Raw genomic sequence first — 22,921 nt, 5'->3', positions numbered from 1 at the left:
GTGCTGTGAGTGCGATCTCCCATCCCCCATGTGTGGGTTGAAAACATGTGGAAATAGCTCCCTCTGCTGGCTGTAGTCTTTAGCCTCTGGCCAAAAAATCCAAAGATGAAGCAAATATCGTTAATTTGCGTCACCAGAGGAATTTCAGAAATAAAATGCATAAATCTCTTGTCTCAGGGGGATATGAGGGGGGAAGCACAATTATTTGATTATACTCCAGGGTTTCTACTGATAAAAAGCCATATGCTAATTGTTGAAGTAACCCTTTAACTTAACAGCATATGTAGTAGCAATGTCAATCAAAAATATTTAGGGTCAGCCATCAAACTGGACTAGATCCAAAAAGATTGGGGCCTGAGACCAAATTCTTACTAAAGTGGACCAAAAAAGGATCTGAGTCATTTTTCGGGTACAGGGACAATGTGAACATAAAGAGAAATGGATCTTTTTTACTTGGTTCACCTGTTGGTCCACTTAGAAACAGCCCCATGGCCTATACCACTGACGAAAGACCTCCTCAGGCAGGTGAAGGGGACATTCTGGCATCCCTGTCCCACCTTGTGGGCCCTTCATGTATGGCCCATCAATGGATACTCGGGAACCTCCCATAAGGGAATGCTGAATACCATTTCTGAAGCGAGAGCACCTTCAACCAGGTGACTTTACTCTCTAAAAGGGTCAGTGTTTTCAAGCTGGTGAACATGTCGGTGTGTGTGTGTGTGTGTGTGGTTCTCGCTTAAATCGACCGATCATGCAGGCCATGTAATACAAAAATAATATTCCAATCAATCGTGGGTGGATGAGAAATAAATCATTGTGTTTGCTTGATAAAGACGTTTACGAGCCCTGTGGTCGAGGGAATCGTTGCAGTTGCCGCTTTCAATAATCTCTCCCTCATGTGAACTGACAGGTGCATAGATATGAGAGCGGAGCTGAAGCTTATAAAAAATATGCTAATCTTATCCAATCCTAGCCGAGGGCATTTACTTCCAAGTCTCCTGTGCAGCACGCCCATCAAAACCCAGCGTTCAGAAAACAGCCTCGAAACCAGTGTAGAAAATAGCCTATTACTTATTAGTTATGATGTTTTGAATGTAAAAACCACACAAACGTCATTAGTTGACCTCAGACAAGTTTAAAAAATTTTTTTAAAGCCAGTTCATGACACCTTTAAGAGAAAACTTGTAATTAAGAACTTTTACTGCTATTTAGGAGGACTCTTAGTGGTAAGATAAATGTTTTGTGAATACCGCCCCTGGGTAGCCTAGAAATCTAGACGCACCCTAGCGGCAGCAAATTGAATCTGCCCGCAAGTGTCGTCTAGGAACTCTCAATACCCTTCTGAGCTGTGTTCCTCAAAATCTGGACGGGCCAATCACATCATGTATAGAGTCGGCGGGCGGGGCCATAATGACGACGGCCGAGTTGCGTTTGCGTGCTTCTAGTAAACACAGAAACTGGCGAACGGCGGTCTTTCGAATCAGCTCTGGCCGCGACTCTGGAAGACTTGGAGTTAAGCTTTTCTCTGAGAAAAGAACAAAGAACGGCACTGAAGTCATTCTTAAAGAGGGAAGATGTGTTCGGAGTTTAGCCGACCGGATACGGTGAATGTTTAATCAGTCAGCGAGCTCTGCTTCACCTTCGTTGCTCTGGTTGGTGTAGCGCTATCCTATCGCGTGCAGAGGGAGTTTGAAAGACAACCGTTTATCCCGCCCCTCGGATTGAGCCCTGTCTATGGTGAGTTTCCAGACCAAACATCTTGATGTGGGTCTGGCTTGTCAGGCTAGCCCCTGGGCCCATATCCCTAAAGAATTTTTGTGCAAAAAGTGGCTCCTAGCGGCCAAATTCTAAGAAAATTCTCAGTCATGTTGTTTCTTAGAATTTCCCCTAAAAGTGTCATGAAAATCCCAGTTAATATAAAAGCTATTCCTTAAGATTCCTAGCGCTTAAAAGGGCTCCTAAGGCGAGATCTGCTAAGAGCAGGGAAGAGGACTTTTAGTGGCTTAGGAGTTCCTCTAAGCAGCTGCACAAAATGGCCAACGGAGGAGACAGGAGAGATGTCCTGCAAACACTGGATGACAGGGAATTATGGCTAGTGACAGTTGGGCCAAATTTTCCTCATAACATACCTTTATTTTCAATAAGCAACAAACCTTGCTCCTCAGTCCAGTTTGGCTTGCGATTCCTTTTTTTCTCCATTTTCTGTGTTTGTAGGATATTTGTTCACAAGCCTTCATAAATAGACCAGCCAGCAATCACAGACATTGATAAAAGCTGAGCCTAAGCTAAAACCACACTGAGTTGTAACATTGTAATTTCTACTTCATTAAGGACAGCCCCTTGAGACAGGCCATCTTGTTTTCAATGGGGTCCATATGGGAGTGAAAGTACAAAATATGCCAGCTAGGATATTAATATGAGCAAATAAGACACAAATCATTATTTGAACAGGGTGCAATGAGCTTAAGTTTTCACATATTTTAGATTCTAATGTTAGGCTATAACCCCTACAGCTTACTATTCATTTTCCAGATATTTTCTTGAATGTGAAATATTATTTACAATTACAGTCTGCATAAGATTAGAGTGTATAATTATGTTTATTGATTTGAGGGTACATCCTTTGCTCAATATCACCAAAAGTTCATTTTCTTCAAACTTGTAGGATCAACCAATCACGGCTTTTGAAATGATGAGTCATACCTAGCAACAGGGTCAACCACACCTCCTCACTAAGATAGGATTTTCCATCCATTCCTTGCTCAGAGTTCACTGAAAATGTTCTGGAATCACTTCTAAGCTAAAACTCCTGGCAAGGAATTTTTAGGTTAAGTTAGGAGCTCTCTGAGAGGATTCTCAGAATCTTTAGGGATACGGGCCCTGGCCTCTAGCATTGAAACTTGCACTCTGTAGGATATAAGCAGATGTAATGTTAGAGATCTGACAACAGATGGAGCTAAATGTAACAACTATTATGCTCCTCAAGCAAAATACACTGGGATGTCACTAGATTCATGGTTAATGTTTGGCTAAAAGTAAAGCCCCCATAAAATAAGCTCAGCGACATCCACGGTTATAGAGATAAAAGTGATATTGATTCAGTCACTATTGATAAATTCCAGTAAGTTTAAAATAATATATTTACAGTTCTATTAACACTTTTAATGAACAAATAATTCAACCATATTTAACTGGTCAATCATACATGTAAAAGTGCATCAACTAAATAATAAAGGAGTTTGAAATAAAATTTGAACTTTGTAACATACTTTCAAATGATTTCCTCTTGATCACTTTGAAAATCACAATCAGTTGGCTTATTGGTCGGTAACTTGGCTATGTCCACAAACACGTCTGCATAGGTGTTAAAGTGAACTCCTAGATTTAGGAGATTCTCTAGCCGCTGGATCCTGCCAGAGACAGAGGTGTTGGGGAGACTGTTGATGGAGGGGGATGTGACCACATCTCTGAAGGGTGAAGGAGCTGTTAGTATAAACTGTCCTCTGGCCCAGTCTGCAGCTGAAAGTCAAATAAAAGACACTCTGTAGCAATGATGACACTATGATGAGTATTCACATTTGATATTTAACTAATTAAAATAGTGTCAAATAGTAACCATATTAAACAGTAAAACATAAGATCCCTCTTGTTTCCTAAAGCACAGTGTGAAATTTAGAAGAATGGTGGTGAACAACTGTTACATGACCACTAGATGGCACCAAATATCCAGAAATTGTATTAAAAAAAGAAAGAAAAAAAAGAAAGAAATAAAGCATAATATGCAGATTAACACAGTGTGTCCTTGCCTTCAGGTGGATGTTCATCTTTGTCATGTGAGCTGACAAGGGACAGTTCTCTCTCACAGTCAAACTCTGAGCCGGTGAAGGAGCAGTGGCTTTCACTCTCCGATGATGTCTCTGTCGCCCCGCTTCTGCATGGCTTAATGGGACACTCTCTGAAATTGTGATGAGAGTATCCCTTGTGGTCCCGTGGGGCGTTTAGCTTCTCAACCTCATCTGCTGAAAGATGCTGTGGCGGGCCTGTCAGATCAGGAGCCAGTTTTCTCTTGAAGAACAGGTGGGACTGACGTTGCCACTGGTGAAAATCGCCTCTAGGTGTTTTCTGATGAAATTTAGGAGATTGATCATGATTAGTTTGAGGTTGCATGATGGATTGAGAAAATGTTGGATTGCCATTTACCTGATCATCACGTTCATCCTCTTTCTTCAGCTGTGGAGTCTTCACATCTGAGTATGTGCTGTCAATCTCATAGTACTCCAGTTCACTCCCTCCAAAACCTGAGACATGACAAGAAGGCCCAGTTTCAGTACAACTTATGACTCCTTGCGTTGAATCCCTTGATTTGATCAAATCCGGTTGCTTGCTGGCCTCATTTGAGACGCTTCGATGAGACTCATCAGCAGGACCTAAACTAAATGCCAGGTTATCCGTTCCATGCTGTTTTCTTGGTGGCATGAGGTAGACAAGACTCCTCTTTTCGCCCTCACAGAGTTTGCCTTGTCTCCTGAGGACAATACATAGAACCAGAATCAGCAGAATGAGGATGATTGGAAGAACGATGGCCACAATCCATATTGGCACATTGTTTTGAGTTTGAGAACAAGCCTCGCTGTGGACAACGTCAGATGAGCAGGATCCACACGAAGACTCAGACATGTTGTTTAGACAAATGCACCAGTAATCATCTTTGGAAGAAGATCCACAGTCACTATTATTCCAGCAGGGCTCAGATAGACAGGAATCCTTGAGGCATGGAGTCAAAACACAGCGGTTTGGAGAAACACAGAAGGTTTGGAAGACAGACGGGCTGGAGCTGGCCTGGACTATCTCATTGAAGCCGTTGAAGGGTAGGAGGTGGCCGTTGAATTTGATGTATTCCACACACCCTCTAAAACCTGGAAAGACAAGAAAAGTAACGTAAGCAGAAAAATACAGGGGTTACACAAAATAATGCAAACACCCATATTATAAGGCTTAATATAATTTGTGTAGGCTACATTTAAAAAAACTAACATTGTGATTGTTTCTTTGATCTTTTTGTCTGGTTGTATTAGTCTTCTTTCATGCAAATAGTCTAATCAAAGGTTAGCAAATCATATAGTATATTTTGAAGAAAAAATTACAATCCAATCACAATTCCCTATCGCTTAACTTGCAGTTAGTGAAGGCGGGATCTGGCATCCTTGCCTCAGTGATGGAGAGTGTGGAGAGCTCACTGCAGAGTTAAATGACGCCTAGCTGCACCTCTCTGGACGTCTAATGGGTGAAGGGATAGAGTTATGGGTAGGGTTGGGTGTGGTTGGATATTCTAGCTTGATCCATTAGGCCCAAATTACATTCAGAGAGAGGCAGCTGGACTTCACACTCCACTCATGGCTGAGCTGCTCAATCAAGTCGGACATCAAAAAAATAAAAAAATAAAGTGAAAAGCATTTGTACATTAAATTCATAAAAAGTACATTAACAACGCTTTTCCATTGCTCAAGGAGGCAGCGCTGTCATTACATAGCATATGCATATATAAATCATGTGTAAGCTGCTAAGTGTGCTACACCAAGAGTCAGTGAAAACTGTTTTCAAGTGAAGGACTTTTTGCATAAAATTCTGTTGTTTATGACCATAGTTTTCCGTCAGCTGACCACACTGCAAAATTGATCAAGAAATTAGGCTATGACTCAAAATGTTCTTTTGCTCACATCAAATCTGAGGCTATATTTATAATATTATTATCATATAGATACTTTCAAGTGTGGGGTGGGCAGGAGGGTATCTGTCCTTCCTCTATTATAATCTGAGAAGCAGAATTCCTCCTTCAACAACTGGCAGATGTTCAGATAGACAGCATTCAACTGGAGACATTTAACTGAAAAGTTGCATTATTCTATTCTAATGAGGCTGGAAGCTGTACTAGACGTCAAATTGGAGCAAAACACCTAAATAAAGAAATATTGCATACTTAGGTGTTCACATTATTTTGTCCAAACCCTGTACAAGGGCTTTATTATCAAGTTAGCAGTTTTAATTAATGGTTAAATTTGTAATGAAAACTAAATTAAAACAATAATTGAACAATTAATAATTTAAAAAGTTTAAAATTATTTTAATAAATATTTTTTAATTCAGTATCTGAAACATAATATATTGTATATTTTCAATATCCATGTCATTAATCATGAAAATATTACTAGATAATATAAAACAATTTGGCAATACAGTAATACTTAAATATTACAAATAAACTAAAACATTTTTTTTTTTTACAAAACTATTAAAAAATAATTAAATTAAGTAAAAGAAAAATGTAACGTAATATTAAATATAACTGAAAAAGAAAATAAATAAAAACTATATGTTTAAATTATATACTATAAAAATAAATAAATAATAATAAAATAATACGTAAAAATATGCAGTAAAACAGATTTTATGTGCATTTTTCAGTACAGTACATTATAACTGACAAATCAGGGGCAATCTAACCTAAGTCCTGGATCATGTCTGGGAATCCTCTGGGTTCTCTCAGCAAAGCAGTGCCCAGGAAAATGGTCTCCACTAAGAATGCAGAGTGGGTTATGGTGCCATTTGTGGTGTTGGTAGCAGGCCGTTCATCCAGAAACAGAGAGATGTTTGCACCTCTTCTACGTAGCTGAAGAACATGCCACTGTCCATCTGACACATCTCCCTCCGTTAAGAGCTCCAGCTGCTGACCAGATGTGACATTGGTGAACACATACAGAGGTTTTCCATCTGATATCTGAGGAGGCAAGAGACAATTTATTATTAAGAGATATAGTTCAGATACAAGCAGATTCAAGTTTAGTGTTTTCATGTTATACACTAACAAATGTAACAAAGAAGAAAATCTTCTTTTATATTAAAATAAATTATTAAAGTTCAATAAAACAGGCACACTCAACAGCATTTGGCATAATATTATCACACACAAAAAAAATGTGTTCCTCAGTTTCTATTTTCTATGTTTTTTTCTGTTCTGTTTTTAAATGTACATTTATTTTTTGTACATGTACAAAAAATGTAAAAAAAAAAATCTGTTCTGTTTTTAAATGTTTTTTTTTTTTTTTTGCTTTTATATCAGTCATAAAGTGAAAACTAACAAAATGTAACTAAATTTAAAGGACAACTGGAAATAAAATAGAACTAAAAATGATGTTAACCATGTGTTCTTATTTTATTTTTCTAAATGTCTTTACTTTTATTTTTTATGATTATTTTATGATTGTTCTATAAACAGTACATAAACTTGCATTGCCTACATTTATAAACAATTTTACAACTTAACAAAAATTACGAAAAAAAATAATTAATATAAGGGCTGTGCTTTTTTTTTAAATTATGAACTTTACATTTCTGCTTTTAAAATCTCCAAAAACTGCCCTCTTTTACTTCCATTGCGAGTGCCCATTGATACTGTTTTTTGAAGATTCTTTTTTGTTGTGGTAATCAACATTAGCTGCAAATGCTATCAGCTTAACTTCTACTGAACATGCCCTTATAAATCTTTCAGAGCTCACCTTAAGTTTTAGATGTGCAGTTTGACACCAGCACACAAGCAAAACACCATTTCTTCTGACAGTCCTCATCTTAATCTCAACACTGTCAAACCCCTGAGAGTCTCCGTCCTTTCCATCCAGAATGGCTTGTAGAAGCTGATTTCTTCTGTAGCTTTCCTTGACGTCAAATTCAATGTAGGCCTCTCCGTTGAGAAACAATACATGCTGCTCAGCCAAATCTATCAGAAAGAGAATTACATTCCCTTTAAGGCTTTACACTTTGAACTATCACAGTAAAAAACGATATGTATGACAACAGATGCGTATGAATGAAATTACTCATGGCACAGTCGGGTCCTGTGAAATGGTCTCTACACTGGCAGTGGTGGTGAGACCATCGGTCTTGACAAACTCCTTCATTCAAACACTCTGCGGTTTCACAGGGAGGAATATCTGCTCGCGGACATCTGATCATCAAAAAGAAATTAACTAAAACATGGTATTTGTAATAGAAATTTTACAGTTGCAAAGTTTATTTTGAAACTAACCGATCAAGAACATTCTGGGATGCCAGAGATTTTAAGGAATCTGGACCAATGTTGTTCACTTGCACGTTTTTCATACAGCCAACAAAGTCATGAGTCCTGATTTGCCTCTTCAAAATGACATCAATGGACTTTACGCCACCAAACGTCATGTTATTTGAGCTCACTTCCAGAGTCCTGTGGGTAAACATGATTTAGAGTTCAGATAAACAAACAAGTAATGATAAAATAGTGAATAATAAGCATAAAGATAAGAAAGAATAGCAGTTTGAAATGATTGTGTACAAGAATGTTTAATATTGAATAGAATTACAAGATTAAATGTAATACTACCTTTGGGTTCCAGTGCCACCATTCGATAAGCAAAACCCTTGCGGTTCATTGGCAGAACAGTTGTCTATTTCTAGAGAGGCTATCTGAGAGACACAAAGAGAAGTATACCCGCAGAATATCTGACAAATCTTTCACACACAAAAAACAGCTTGGTTGATTCTTAAAATTGAAAATGGCCATGTAAGGGAATCACGTACATTTCCAGTTCTTCTTACGGTGATGTTGTGAAAACGTCCATCAGCCACCATCTTTCCTGTTTCCAATCGTATCACTCCAGATCCAAGATCATAAGACAGCCACAGCCTTCCACTTACAATTTCAAGGGCCATGAATTCTGAAGTTGATGGGTCACCGTGGTTGTACAAAAGCAAAGAGTTTTGCTGCACAGTCGCAAATTCCAGGAAAATGAAGTTATATTGTGGATCCAATGGAGGAAATTCAACATAAGAAAGTTCCTGAAAGCCATAACTATGTTCTTCACAATTGATTCCACTCACACCTAACAATAAATAGGAATGTTAGAAATATATCTCAGAAATATATATCTATAGCTAACACAAATGTAGCTACTCAAATTAATCTAATAATTCATATATTGAATTAAATTATGAACAATACACTATTCATACTTTTATAATTAATATATTGTATATAATAAAAATATCACGTATTAATCATATCAAATAATAGACAACAAATAATATATTTAGTTTATTATTACATTAATAATTGTATCATTAAAAAATCTAATTTTTAACATAATACATTTGATTTATTTCAAACATTTAAAGTTATATAGGTAATGAATTGAACTAAATACATTATTAATTTTACAATGAAAAAAAACCCAAGTTAAAATCATTTCATGATATTATTTATATGAATACATTTAATTTAATTATAAATAACACATTCAAACTAAAAATAATAATATATGAGCCATATCATAAAATGATGTCAGAAATTGAATCATAATATACAGATACATGCAGACGGAAGATTTCCTCTTACCAAATGGACACTGGCAAGAGTAACCAGTTAAAAAACTGAAGCAGTTGCCAAAAACACAAGGGGAGGAAGCACAGTGGTCAACAATACGGTCACAAAATCTTCCTGCAACAAAAATAAGTCGTTCATTAATGTACAACAAATCAATTCAAACTAGATGTGAAAATTAAAAAAAAAATTAAAAAATCAATGCATAAGTTCCATACCTTCATAACCTGGGCTGCAATCACAGATGAAGCCCCCCTGCCTGTTCCAGCACGTTCCTCCATTTAAGCATATTACCGCTTGGCATTCATTGTCAACTGTATTGCAGTGCAGTCCTGAGAACCCTTCTTTGCATTGACAATAATAAGATCCTGGATTGTTATAGCAGTTTCCCCCATTTTCACAAGGTCCCTTGGTGCATTCATCAAAGTCTTGTTCACATGCATCACCTGTAAAGCCTGTTGGGCAGGAGCAGTTAAAAATCTCCACAAAATAGGGAGATACAAATATAAGACTAGAACTTTCCAACACAGCTACTTCCTGACTTATGTGAATGTTTCTGTTGCAGGTGGCACCGTTATGGCAAGGACGGAGCATACAGGGGTCGCTGGTTATTTGGGATATAGTCACATTGCTTTGCACTTCCAGTAACTTTTTATGCATGTTTGATATTCCGCTTGCCGCGTCTGCAGTTAGATACTGGCCATTGTAGCTTTTCACTGCAGCCAGAAGCAGCATTTTATCTCCTTGCAACTTCATTCCAAACACATGCGTTTTGGATGCTTGTAGATTAAAGAGGCTATCCAATGCTTTGACAAATTTTAAATACTTCAAAGACAGAAATTCCTCAAGTGTAGATATAGAGATGTAGAACAACACACAGTTGTCCAGAGAGACGTTGGTAAAGCCTTTGTAATTGACATAGATGCTGTTGTTGACTGAAGGATGGAGCTGGTCACTCGCTTCAATGGAAATATTATACGTTGCCTCTCCTTGGTATGGGGAGGACCACAAATTACACATCCCAAATGGGAAACTAAACATCCTAAGTGGCCCGTTTCTGATTGTACAATTGAACACATCCAGTTCGTCCTGATCGGTCGGTCTAACATTTCCGATTAGTCCTCCTGGGAAAGAAGTTCCATAATATTTCACCAATATATTGATGTTTCTCTGGAGTGGTGCATTGTCATTTTCATCAAGAACTTTAATATGAAACAAAGTGGTGGACGACAATGGCGGTTTACCAGCATCTTGAACCACAATATGCATGTGAAAAAAAGGGTTGCGCTCCCGATCAAAGGATCTTGAGGTAAGGAGAACTCCATCAGTTGCAAGTGAGAAACCCTCAGCAGGTCTCATCATCCAAAATGTGAAAGGACCCTGATTTGGAGGAAGATCATCATCTGTGGCAGTTAAAGTAGAGACGAGAGTGCCAGCAGGTTGGTTTTCTCGGACAAACCCTTCTGTGCTCAACAATTTGGGAGGATTGTCATTGACGTCAGTGATGGTGATAGCTACCTTTGTGCTTCCGGTTACAGTAGGTGATCCCTCATCAAAAGCAATGACTGTCAGGTTATAGATGGCCCACATCTCTCTATCCAGGTGACTGTTAACCGAAATGACGCCACTGGCGGGATCTATAATAAATGAACTATTGATATTTCCATGTTCAATGCCATAAGAGAACCTGCTCCATTCTGGGATCACATCGCGGTCCACCGCTTTGACTTTAGTTATGGAGGTCCCAATCGAGATGCCCTCCGGCACTGCTACAGTGTAGAGCATTGAATCAAACTCAGGGGGATCATTTTCATCTAATATGTGCACATGTATCAATGCCTCATCAATGTTAAATCCAGTAATGGCTCCTCTGTTTTTTGCCAACACCCGTAGGACGTCATCATTTTGAAGGCGATTTTTCAAATCTTTGCAGATATATATTATTCCTGTATGCTCATCCACCACAAAACTAGCTTTTTTACTTTGCCCCGCAAGTACATAAAAAACTTTTCCATCAGGCCCTAGGTCATAGTCTATGGCAATGACCCTTCCTATTTCCGTTTGTGGCAATAGAGCTTCTGACACAGAGAAGTTGTATAGATGTCTTTGAAAAGTTGGAATGAATTCATTGAGGCCAGTGACCTGGATGTGTATATGTGCAATATTAAACAAATATGGAAAGCCGATGTTGGTGGCCTTGACTGTAAGCTCAAAATGCTGATTTTGCTCATAATCAAATATCTCCGAAGTGGTGATAGTGCCATTTTTGGTGTCCAAATCGAAGAGATGGATGTCTCCTGCAATAAATGAATAAGTGATTTGAGAGTGAATTCCTGTGTCAGCATCCTTCGCAAAAACCTGCAAAACTGAGGTGCCGATTAAAGCATTTTCTGAAATAGTGGCAATGTAATTTGTAGATGTAAATAAAGGAGGGTTATCGTTTAAATCTGTAACATGTACTGTGATATTGAGTCGCCCCATCTTAGGATGCCAGCCTCCATCCTTGGCAATGACGCTTAGATGGTAAGTTTCTGATTCCTCAAAGTCAAGCGCTTTAACCAGCATGATCAATCCTGAAGAGTGTCCAATGGAAAACAATTCATTCCCTCCATCAAAAGAATAGGAAATAACACCATTGATGCCAACATCTTTATCTTTGCCTTGGACCTTTCCAATAACTGAACCAATGCGCAAATCTTCTGGAACAAAAAACTCTACTCTGCTGTCAAGAAAATGTGGTGCGTACTGGTTCTCTTGCGTGACTTCAAAATTGATTTCAGTTTGTGCAGAAAGAGAAGGGAGGCCTTTATCTTTCACAGTGATTTGAAGTGTTAAGATGACGTTAAGTCTATTTGCTAAAGTTTTATTCAACAGCACTTTTCCACTGTTACGTTCTACCTCAAAGTAAAGAGATCCATTACCACCACTATTAAAAAACTCAACACTGTTGTTCATTTCAAGATAATCTTGATCTACTGCAGATATCTGGATCAACTCTGTTCCCACAACCAGGGTTAAAGGGACTGGTACCAAAGGTCTGAAGGGTAAAAACAAGGGTGGAAAATTATTATATTGTACTAATGTCACTAAAACAATGCTAGAGCTGTTCAAAGGAACACTTCCGCAGTCAGACGCCACAACTGTGAAAGAAAAATGTACTGATTCAGATTCAGGGAGAAGAATGGGCTGTTTGTTTGAAATTTCCCCAGTTGATGCATTTACCAAAAAAAGTTCATTAGGTGGGTCAATGAAGTAGAGGATATGGGCATTTTCACCAAGATCTCTGTCAGAGGCACTAACTTGTAGAAGGAAAACTTCTTGCATCCTCATCTCAGGGACAGTGACAGTGTACAGTGGTTGATAGAAGATCGGTGTATTGTCGTTGATATCTGTTATGTCTATGGTGATGTCTGTGCTAATGCTCCAAGCAGAATCATTGGCGTTAATCTTCACGATGTAATGATCTTGATCTTCTCTGTCCAAAGGAAGCAGTACCAGTAAAGTGCCATTAGTTTTATCAATACTGAATGGGAACTCACTATTTTGGCCGATGATTGTATATTCAATGACAGCATTTAAACCAACATCATCATCTGTAGCAGTTATCTGAATGACTGAAAAGCCCACCGGGGCATCCTCAGGAACCTCTGTGATGAAAATCTGTGAGAAGCGGGGTGCATTATCATTTGTGTCGAGAACTACAATGATAACTGTAGCAATGGCCGAAAGACTGTTGTTTTCGTTATCGATGGCCTTGATGGTGAGATTATAATATGGTATTTTTTCTCGATCTAAACGCTTTGTTGTTAAAAGACTGCCATGATTTTTGTCTATTTTAAATGCGCCCCCAATGTTACCAGCTAGAATTAAGTACTCCACCTTTGCAAACACTCCAGAGTCTTCGTCGGTTGCTAACACATTACATACCCTACTTGAAGCCAAGTTCTCATAGATGTCACATCTGTAGATGCTTTGTGAGAACACCGGTGGGTTATCATTCACGTCACTGAGATTCAAATGAAGTTCGGCATATGATGAAAATGGAGGTATCCCTGAGTCTCTGGCTTCAACTACGAGATGAAAATGCATGTTGGCTTCAAAATCTAAGGGATTCTTGACAGTCAACTCGCCAGTGCTGTGGTGAATCTCAAAAACGTCCCCGAAGTTTCCAGAGGCCAGATAGAAAGACACTGATATGTTTCTCCATGTTTCTGCAGTCACAGTAGCCACAAGGGTCCCAGTTGCTGTATCCTCAGAGAGAACATCTTTATATACTTGGACTGTATTTCGAGGAAAGTATGAATCATTATGGAATCTGACAGTCAAGGTTGTTGTGTCCATTTTTGGCATATCTGCTTCATCCTGCACATGAACATCAACTGTGATGTCATTTCTTCTCTTCACAGAATCAGTAGTGAACACTGTTCCTGTGCGAGGGTTAATTGAGAAGAGATTGGCCTGTTGGCCATGTAGAGAAAAAAGTAGTTTTGCGTTCAGTCCAGCATCTGCATCTTCTGCCCTCACTGTGCAGACAATTGATCCTGTAAAATAAGCAATGAAAAATTAATCTAAAAGGCAGTCTAAGAACACTGGATAATAATATTAGAGTCACTACGATAGCATGTACATTCACCTTTGGTTATCCCAACAGGAACATGGGCCACATATGGTCCATAAAGAAAGGATGGAAAGTTATCATTCACATCCTCAACTTTTACTGAAACATCAGCTGAGCTGGAAAGAGGCTTCGTGGGATGTCCATCAGTGACAGTCACAAAAAAACTGTACAAAGCCACTACCTCTCTGTCCAAGGCGCTTATGGTAAATACATCTCCAGATGTTTCATTGATGGAAAAAGGAACATCTAGGCCTTCTAAAGAGTACCTGCAAGGGAAAGAAGTTACTACACAGGCTCATATCATTGTTGCCGTTGCTAACTAAAACTAAAACAATAAAAATGAAGCTGATATCTAAAATATAATATCTAAAATATTAATAAATATTAAAAGAAAAACTTAAAAGCAAATGCTGCCTTGACAACTAACTGAAATAAATGTTAATTAACAAAACAAACATAAAACAAGCTTTAACAAAAGGGCATAACACAATTACTAAAGCTAAAATTAAAATAAAAACAAATGCTAATACAAAATATTAATAAATTCTATAACAGTATATAAATTATACTAAATTAACACTGACACATACAAGACAAGCACATAACTGTTTTTTTAAACAAAAATACTTATATTGTGACCACATTATAGTGTGCTTATCAAATTACCTTAGTTGTCCATTTGTCCCCTCATCTAAGTCTGAAGCTGTAATTCTCCAAAAAAACGTTCCAACAGGGGAATCCTCCGATATGCGAGTATTGAACGTGTCAATGTCAAATATTGGAACATTGTCATTGACATCATCAACAACAATAACTAAGGTGCCAGTGCTTGTCAGTGATGGGAATCCTAGAAAGCAGAGACAAATTAATTATAATAATAATACAATGAATGTGAATAAATTAGTGATGCACCAATTAAAATTCTGGCTGATACCAATACATTAATAAAGATTTTCATTTTATGGCTGATGATGTTAAATTAAAAACAAAACACTAACAACATAAAATAAATAGTAGTAATGCTACTAGTGAATTTAGGCATAACAACATCAGACTGTACACTATAAGAAAATGGATATTTGTGTTTTCTCAAGATTATCATTATGAATATGAATAGTAAAAACAAAGGAAATAAGCATGCACAAAGAACCTCAAATCTCAAATATTGACTAATAACCAATACGACACAGATACATAATGTATCCCTAGAATAGCAAAATAACCTATAAACTAAACAAATAAGTGGTTATACCTATTGAGCCATTAAAGAAACACTCCACTTTTTTGAAAATAGGCTCATTTTCCAAGTCCCTTAGAGTTAAACAGTTGAGTTTTACCGTTTTTTAATCCATTTAGCCGATCTTTCTATCTGGCGGTAGCACTTTTAGCATAGCTTAGCACACATCATTGACTCAGATTAGACCATTAGAATCACGCTCAAAAATTACCATAAAAGACTTTCAATATATAATATTTTTATATTTAATATTTTTAAATATTTTCCAATTTAAAACTTGAAACTTCTATAGTTACACCGTGTACTAAGGCCAATGAAAAATGAAAAATTGCTCATCTTCAGTTTAACTCTTATTCAGGTTCAAATAGATCTGGTTCAAGATCTGCACCAAAGTAAATATCCTCTGAATCATCTCTCACAAACGTCTCCATGGTTACAAGGCGCTCTCTGTGCAAGCAGGTTGTCACGTTGGTTATGCTGACGGAAGTTTGCCTATTTTTGAGGCGCTGCGTAATATCATTGCGCCACAGCACCCATGGGACGGCCGCAAAGTTCCGTGATTATTACGCAGGAATGAGAAATATCGGTAAAAATAAATAAAGAAATAAATGCAATTTTTAACTATAGAAGAGTCAAGTTTTACACAGGAAAAATATTAAAGTCTTTGATCATTTTTGAGAGCGATGCTAATGGTCTAATCTGATTTAATGATGTATGCTAAGCTATGCTAGAAGTGCTACCGCCAGATACAGAGGTTGGCTGAATGGATTCAAAAACGGTATAACAACTGTTTAACTCTAAGGGACTTGAATGAAGGTGAATGAAACAACTGATTACCTGAATCAACAGCAATAACCTTCAAAATGTGTTGGCTTTTCACTTCCCTATCAAGATCTTCTAAGATCTGGAACGTTCCATTGGAATGAAGTGAGAAGAGACTTTCATCATTTCCCGATTCTATAGAATACGTCAGCTGACTGTTAACTCCCAAGTCCTCATCAGAGGCATAGATCTATAAAACATATATTTAATATCTTCAGGAATATTTGAACAATAAATTAAAAAGTAAAGATGAAAAAGTGAAGTACATGTATAATTTCCATAGTACCTGGTGAGTCTGCTGAGAAGAGTCTTCCCCATTTTCAAAGACATGTAATATCAGTGATTCGGATGAAAAAATAGGCTCGCAGTCATTAACGTCTAGGACTGTGATGAGGATGGTTGCTGTGGCAGACCTTTGAACATCTCCCTGGTCTTCTGCTAGGACTGAAAAACTGTAGAAAGGCTTCTTCTCACGGTCCATCTTGTCTATCACTGAGACTACACCTAGAACAGAGTCTACAATAAACCCACTCTCTGAGACAGAGAACCGCACCTGCCCATTCAACCCAATGTCCTGATCACTTGCGTTAACTCTAAGCAGGCTTGTTCCAGGAGATACATCCTCATGTACTGAAAGGTTGTAAGAACTTTGAATGAACTCTGGACTGTGGTCATTCACATCCTGAATGAGAACTGTGAGAATCATTGAGCTGAACAGCGGAGGTACACCTTTGTCTTTGACTTTCAGTGTGACTGTGATAATATCCTCGGTTTCCCTGTCCAATGGCTTCTGCAGCAACACAACCCCAGTTGAACTGTTTATACTGAATGGTTCTTCTTCTGCACTCTCAAACATGAAAACAACTTCACCACTGGATCCAGCATCAGCATCTGTGGCCTGTATGACTGTAACAACAGAATGAAGAGGTGCGTTCTCAGGAAAACGAACTGTACTGGGTGTTGTGATGACCGGGGAGTTGTCATTGACATCCACAAGAAAGACGGTAATATGCACTGAGGTTGTGAGTCGAGTCTCTGTGTGTAGAGCACGATCACTGGCCTGAACAATGAGATTATACATTGCATTTGTCTCTCTGTCTAACTTCCCTTGCAGACACAGAGCTCCTTCCTGGTTTATATTGAACGTATTCTCTAGATTTCCAGATGCCACAACCAAATCCACTTCTCCATTTATACCTGTTGGATACAAAGACAAGAAAACATGAATAACACTAGCCAACATAAAACATAGTTTTGATTCAATGCAACAGGTTATAGTAATAATCAACAAATTAACACAAAAAGCTTAGTAATTAATAAAAAGTAACATGACAAATATAGCACATGAACGTCAATAGAAAACAATTGTTTTAATGTGGTGGTTGATCAGCTTTTTTCGTGTTTATGGGGTGCAGTCTAACGTGTTCATGCTTTGTTTTACTTCTCATAAAAACAGATGAATTCCTGGTTCTATAAAGCCCCTCCCTCCGAAATATGCAATGGGATTAGATTGGTTAGCTGGCCCAGTTAACAATGCCGTTAATATTCCCTTACTTTGAATGTTAGATGATGGAAAAGGTAACATTAATAATAATCACATATGCATACAAAAAGGTTAGCACTTTAGTAAAAGTCTTGTTAATGACAGAAGTTTAATCCCCGAGGCTGAAAACAATTGGTTTGGTGTAAAAACATAAAGAGCATGTCTTTCTCTTTCCAGAACAAATGTCTGACTCCAACCTGACGTTTCGAACAAATCTCATTAATCTTGGTCACTCTTGTTGCCTTTAAAGCTTGTGTCTTATACCAAACAACTTCCTAAATGGGTTTAAAGGAACAAAAATTTGAATTTAATTGTTCACTTGGATATGGAATACATAATATGCTTCAACCTGAACCTGAAATAAGAGAAGCCGAGGCAGGGTGTTCTTCATTATTAGCAGTTGCCAGCATCCCCGAGAGAGGACTCTATTCATTCGTCTCAGGACGCTCACAAAGGAGAAATGACGTAAGATTTAATGAGACCACTTTAGCCTGTTCGGTGTTTCCCGAAGCTTTTCAAATGTGTGAACTGGGAGGTTTTGAGCTTAAAGGGAAAAAAAAGCTATACGGGACCATCCATTGTGCTTATTCTGTATTAGATATTGTGAATTATTTAAGCATTTAAGTATTGTAATACATCGTCATTTTGTATAAATGTCTCTATTTGGCTAGGGATATGTAAAAATATAAAAGCAAAGGTAATATATTTTCAAAGACTAGACTTAAACAAGATTATTATGAACACATGATCAATATTGTTCAGAAGTTTGTGGTCAGCGGATTTTCAGCGTCATTCTCCAGTGTTCAGTGTCACATCATCCTTCAGAAATCATTCTAATATGATGATTTGGTGCTTACTTAACCATACTCTATGCTGTTCATGTATTTTTTCTTGGTGAATAGAAAGTTCAAAAGAATAGCATTTATTGGAATTTAAAATGTTGTTACATTATAAATGTTTTACTGTCACTTTTGACCAGTTTAATACATCCTCTTGAATAAAAGCATTCCATTCTTTGTAAAATAAACAGTAGTGTAGTGCAATGTTACCCTCATCTGGATCTGAAACATTCAGGCTTAGGAAGCACCTTCCAACAGGTGAGTCTTCTGGTACGGAAACAGAAAATGCATTCTGGCTGAACACCGGTGGGTTGTCATTGACATCGATCACATTGACGTACACCCTGACCCTGGTGAGCTCACTGCCCCCATGCTGAGCTGCTGCAGTCAAGATGAAGTAGCGTTCCATCTCAAAATCCAGAGCACGGGACAGGAGGAATTCGCCGGAGTGTGGATTGAGAAGAAAGAGGCCATCGCCATCATCCTCCTGAACAGAGTACACCGGGGTTTCATTCTCTTCACTATACACTGCCTCCACATGTCCAAAAATTGTCCCTATGAAGGTGATAGATAAGGCTGAATTTAAGTAATATTAAATAAATATTTGAACACTAGATTAGCAGAAAAAAATATTTTGGAATATATACAGTTGTAAGAAAAAGTATGTGAACCAATCTGTGAAATGTGAATCTGTGAAAATATGAATAATTTTAACTGAATAATAGAGATGTTTTTTTTTTAATGTTTTTTTTTGTTTATTTACCTAGCACCTAGCAGCAGCAAATCTAATCTGCCCACGAGTGTCGTCTAGCAACTCTCAATACCCTACACCAAACTCTTGCTGGGCCAATCACACCGTGTATAGAGTCAGTGGGCGGGGCCATAATGAGGACTGCCGGTTTGCGTGCTTCTAGTAAACACAGAAACTGGCGAACGGCGGTCTTTCGAATCAGCTTTGACCGCGACTCTGGAAGACTTGGAGTTAAGCTTTTCTCTGAGAAAAGAACAAAGAACGGCACTGAAGTCATTCTTAAAAAGGGAAGATGTGTTCTGAGTTTTGCCGACCGGATACGGCGAATGTTTAATCTATCAACAAGCTCTGTTTCACCTTCGTTGCTCTGGTTGGTTGTTGCGCTATCCTATCGCGTGCAGAGGGAGTTTGAAAAACAACCGTTTATCCGCCCCTCGGATTGAGCCCTGTCAATGGTGAGTTTCCAGACCAAACATCTTTATGTGGGTCTGGCTTGTCAGGCTATCTTAAAGGGTTAGTTCACCCAAAAATGAAATTGATGTCATTAATGACTCACCCTAATGTCGTTCCACACCCGTAAGACCTCAATTCATCTTCGGGACACAGTTTAAGATATTTTAAATTTGGTCTGACAGCGTATCTAAGTGTATGCACACTATACTGTCCATGTCCAGAAAGGGAATAAAAACATCATCAAAGTAGTCCATATGTGACATCAGTTGGTTAATTAAAATCTCTTAAAACATTTTAGTGAGAATACATTTTAGTCCAAAAATAACAAAAACTACGACTTTATTCAGCATTGTCTTCTCTTCCGATTTTTGTTTTCGATCCTCAAATAAAGATTTAGACGGTTGTGATTCAGCATATTGATTCATGATTCGGATCACCAATGTCACGTGATTTCAGCAGTTTGGACATAGATGTATACATATCTATGAGTATGGCAGTTTGACACGCAATCCGAATCATGAATCAGTACGCTGATTCATGACCATTTGAATCTTTATTTGAGGATTAAAAACAAAACCCTCATATCCCCCCCCTCCCAGATGTGAGGGAGGATGTTTTAGTCGGGACTTTTTACTGCGCCGAGTCGAAGTACTCTCAGAAGTGCTATTCCGCCATACATTATAGTTCTCCTTTTTAATCCGCTTAGAAAAGCGCCACATTTGTCACCATATTTGATCGTTCAACTATTCGTGTAACTTTATTTCAATAGAGAAATTGTGGAGGTGTTTTGTCGCTTCTAACTTGATCTCTGTTTGGTACCATAGTGAACGAACTGGGCTTAGTGGGCTAAGCTAAATGCTATCAGAATATCACCGCGTGTCAGAGCAATTAAGTGCACGCACTGAGACGAGAGAGGTATGTATCAACTCATCTTAGTTAAGGGAATAACATATTTTAATATGAAGAAGCTGTGAAGTATACAGCTGTGGATCATTCAAGTAACACTACACAGTATTGGGAATCAATGGTTCATAAACTTTTGAATAGGTAATTTGAATAATATCAGCTATTATTTTTGTCTTGTGGACTATATGTAAAAAATGTGTTATGTAAAATATCTTATTCAGGGCAGCACTAAATAAAAAATAATGCATTTTGTATATGATCTCTTTTATTTTGTTAAATTATTCACATTTTCACAGATTCTGCAAGCTGTTCATACTTTTTTTGCATCTGTATATATAAAAAAGCAATGCTCACCAGGAGGGGTGTCTTCCCTCACTTCAAATGAATATACCGGTTTGGAAAAGGACAGCTGTGTGAACCTTCTACTACGAACTGGAGGTAAGCCTGATTTGCTCAGAGATGGCTGAGCTGAAATGTTGAACCACTCCTTCTCATTCCTATTATTCAACTGTGTTCTTGGTGAACTAGTGCAGTAAGCACCATAAACAGTAAACCTAAAGAAAATCTGCAGGATCAAAAGAAGAAAACGTTAACTTTAAATGTTAAATTAACCACTGCTGAGAAAATACATCAAAGCAAAGGTGTGGAGCAAGTATCTTGGAACAATTTCATCCATTAAATCCCATGACATACAGGAAAAGGCTCTTTGTAAGAGACCTTTTCTAAAAGCGGCAACAGTACACCTTGATTTGTGTAAGGTCTGTGCTTTGAGAGCTCTAGTGGTTCTCCCCTTACCACAGTATCCCACGCCAACCTGAATATGTTTCTTTATTTGGGTTCCCCAGGTACCTGCCTTTGTAAAGCTCTAAAATGTCAACTTAGATCTGGACAATCTGGTATCCAATGAGAGGCTCTGTGTATAAAACGGAATGTTCTAATCCTGTTTAGCTGAGCTCACTATGAATTTCAAGCATCACTTCATTAGCCTACCATTCATTTTTAAATAAAAAATAAAAGTTTTTTATTTTGGTCCCTTTGCAATATGTCAAGTAATTCACACTTATTTATTTATATTTGTATTCTAGATACATTGAATTATAGACATTGTAATTATACACACACACACATAATATATATATATATACATACATACTTACACATATATTATATATATATATATATATATATATATATATATATATATATATATTTTTTTTTTTTTTTTTTTTTTTTTTTTTTGGGTGGGGGCACTTAAGTGACAGTACAGACATTTATAATCTTTATATTTCAGATAAATGCTCTTCTTCTATCCATTAAATATCCTGAAAAAAATGTACACAACTGTTTTCAACATTAATAAATAATAATAAATGTTACTTGAGCAGCAGATCGGCATATTAGAATGATTTCTGAAGAATCATTTGATTCTAAGGACTGGAGTAATGATACTGAAAATTCAGCTTTGAATCACATAAATACATTGGATTTTAAAATATATTCAAATAGAAAAAAGTTATTTTAAATTGTAAATTGTGTTTACAATATATATATATATATATATATATATATATATATATATATATATATATATATATATATATATATATATATATATATAATACAATTATGAAATGCATATCAACATGTAGTATGTATGTACATATAATTATTAATTAAATATTTAAAATTAAATATTTAATTAAATATTACAATTTTGTATCTAATTGCATTATGTGTTCACAAATTTTATCAGAAATTCAGGAAACGACACGTTGAGCAGTTTCGCATTAAACTTTTCACAAAAACAATTTTTTTGTTTTGTAAAAAGGAAAAAAAGAAGATTTTTGAATTGTACCACAAAAATATATAAAAATAATACTCACCGTCGCGTGCATGAGAAAAATACAGAGATGCATTGACCCAAACTTGTTCATCTTTGCTCGTATCCATTTACCTCTCTACCAAAATATGAACATTTCTCGCACATAATATATATTTGAAGAACTCTGTGTGCACCATCTCTCTGTCCAGTGTCCTGTGCAGTGTGGGGATGTAGGTGTCCTGTTCTGTGACGATTTTACTGGCGCTTCCAGTCCAGATAGCTGTACCGCCTTTCCCAATGTAACGCCCAAACGCGCAGATAACGTCAATTAGCCTACATTATATCAAATACAAAGCACTAAAGTTATAAATAATAATTTATAATAATCTCTCTATTATCTAACTTGAGTATTAACAAAGATTCAAAGAGACTTTGGTAAGTTCGGTTGGTCTTCCATTGGCTTGGTGCCATATCTGTCTGTTCACTTTTAATGTGAACTGATCTATTTAAATGTTTTCCCCTCT

At 37.3% G+C, this 22,921-nt stretch overlaps 1 protein-coding gene across 2 annotated transcripts; it reads right to left on the bottom strand.

The window, feature by feature from the left end:
- Nucleotides 1-2,356: 2,356 nt before the first annotated feature.
- LOC137084298 (protocadherin Fat 4) lies at nucleotides 2,357-22,921 on the bottom strand. 2 transcript variants are annotated; one of them, XM_067450456.1, is made up of 19 exons: nucleotides 22,459-22,921; nucleotides 20,930-21,140; nucleotides 18,676-19,020; nucleotides 16,370-17,280; nucleotides 16,099-16,273; nucleotides 14,691-14,871; nucleotides 14,040-14,290; nucleotides 9,625-13,947; nucleotides 9,422-9,523; nucleotides 8,608-8,909; nucleotides 8,411-8,493; nucleotides 8,081-8,254; nucleotides 7,872-7,999; nucleotides 7,554-7,771; nucleotides 6,502-6,775; nucleotides 4,201-4,916; nucleotides 3,807-4,122; nucleotides 3,270-3,519; nucleotides 2,357-2,907 (listed from the first exon to the last, which is right to left on the bottom strand). In XM_067450456.1, exons 1-18 carry the CDS (start codon nucleotides 22,507-22,509, stop codon nucleotides 3,272-3,274), a joined length of 9,009 nt encoding a protein of 3,002 aa, XP_067306557.1. In that variant the 5' UTR covers nucleotides 22,510-22,921; the 3' UTR covers nucleotides 2,357-2,907; nucleotides 3,270-3,271. The 2 variants fall into 2 exon arrangements, with proteins under 2 accessions (XP_067306557.1, XP_067306556.1); XM_067450455.1 differs by having other exon boundaries at nucleotides 2,357-3,519.

Source organism: Pseudorasbora parva, chromosome 8 (genome assembly GCF_024679245.1).
Source record: "Pseudorasbora parva isolate DD20220531a chromosome 8, ASM2467924v1, whole genome shotgun sequence".
NCBI classification, from domain to species: Eukaryota; Metazoa; Chordata; class Actinopteri; order Cypriniformes; family Gobionidae; genus Pseudorasbora; species Pseudorasbora parva.
Note: the sequence above shows the minus strand (reverse complement) of the source record. Positions and strands in the feature narration are given on the sequence as shown.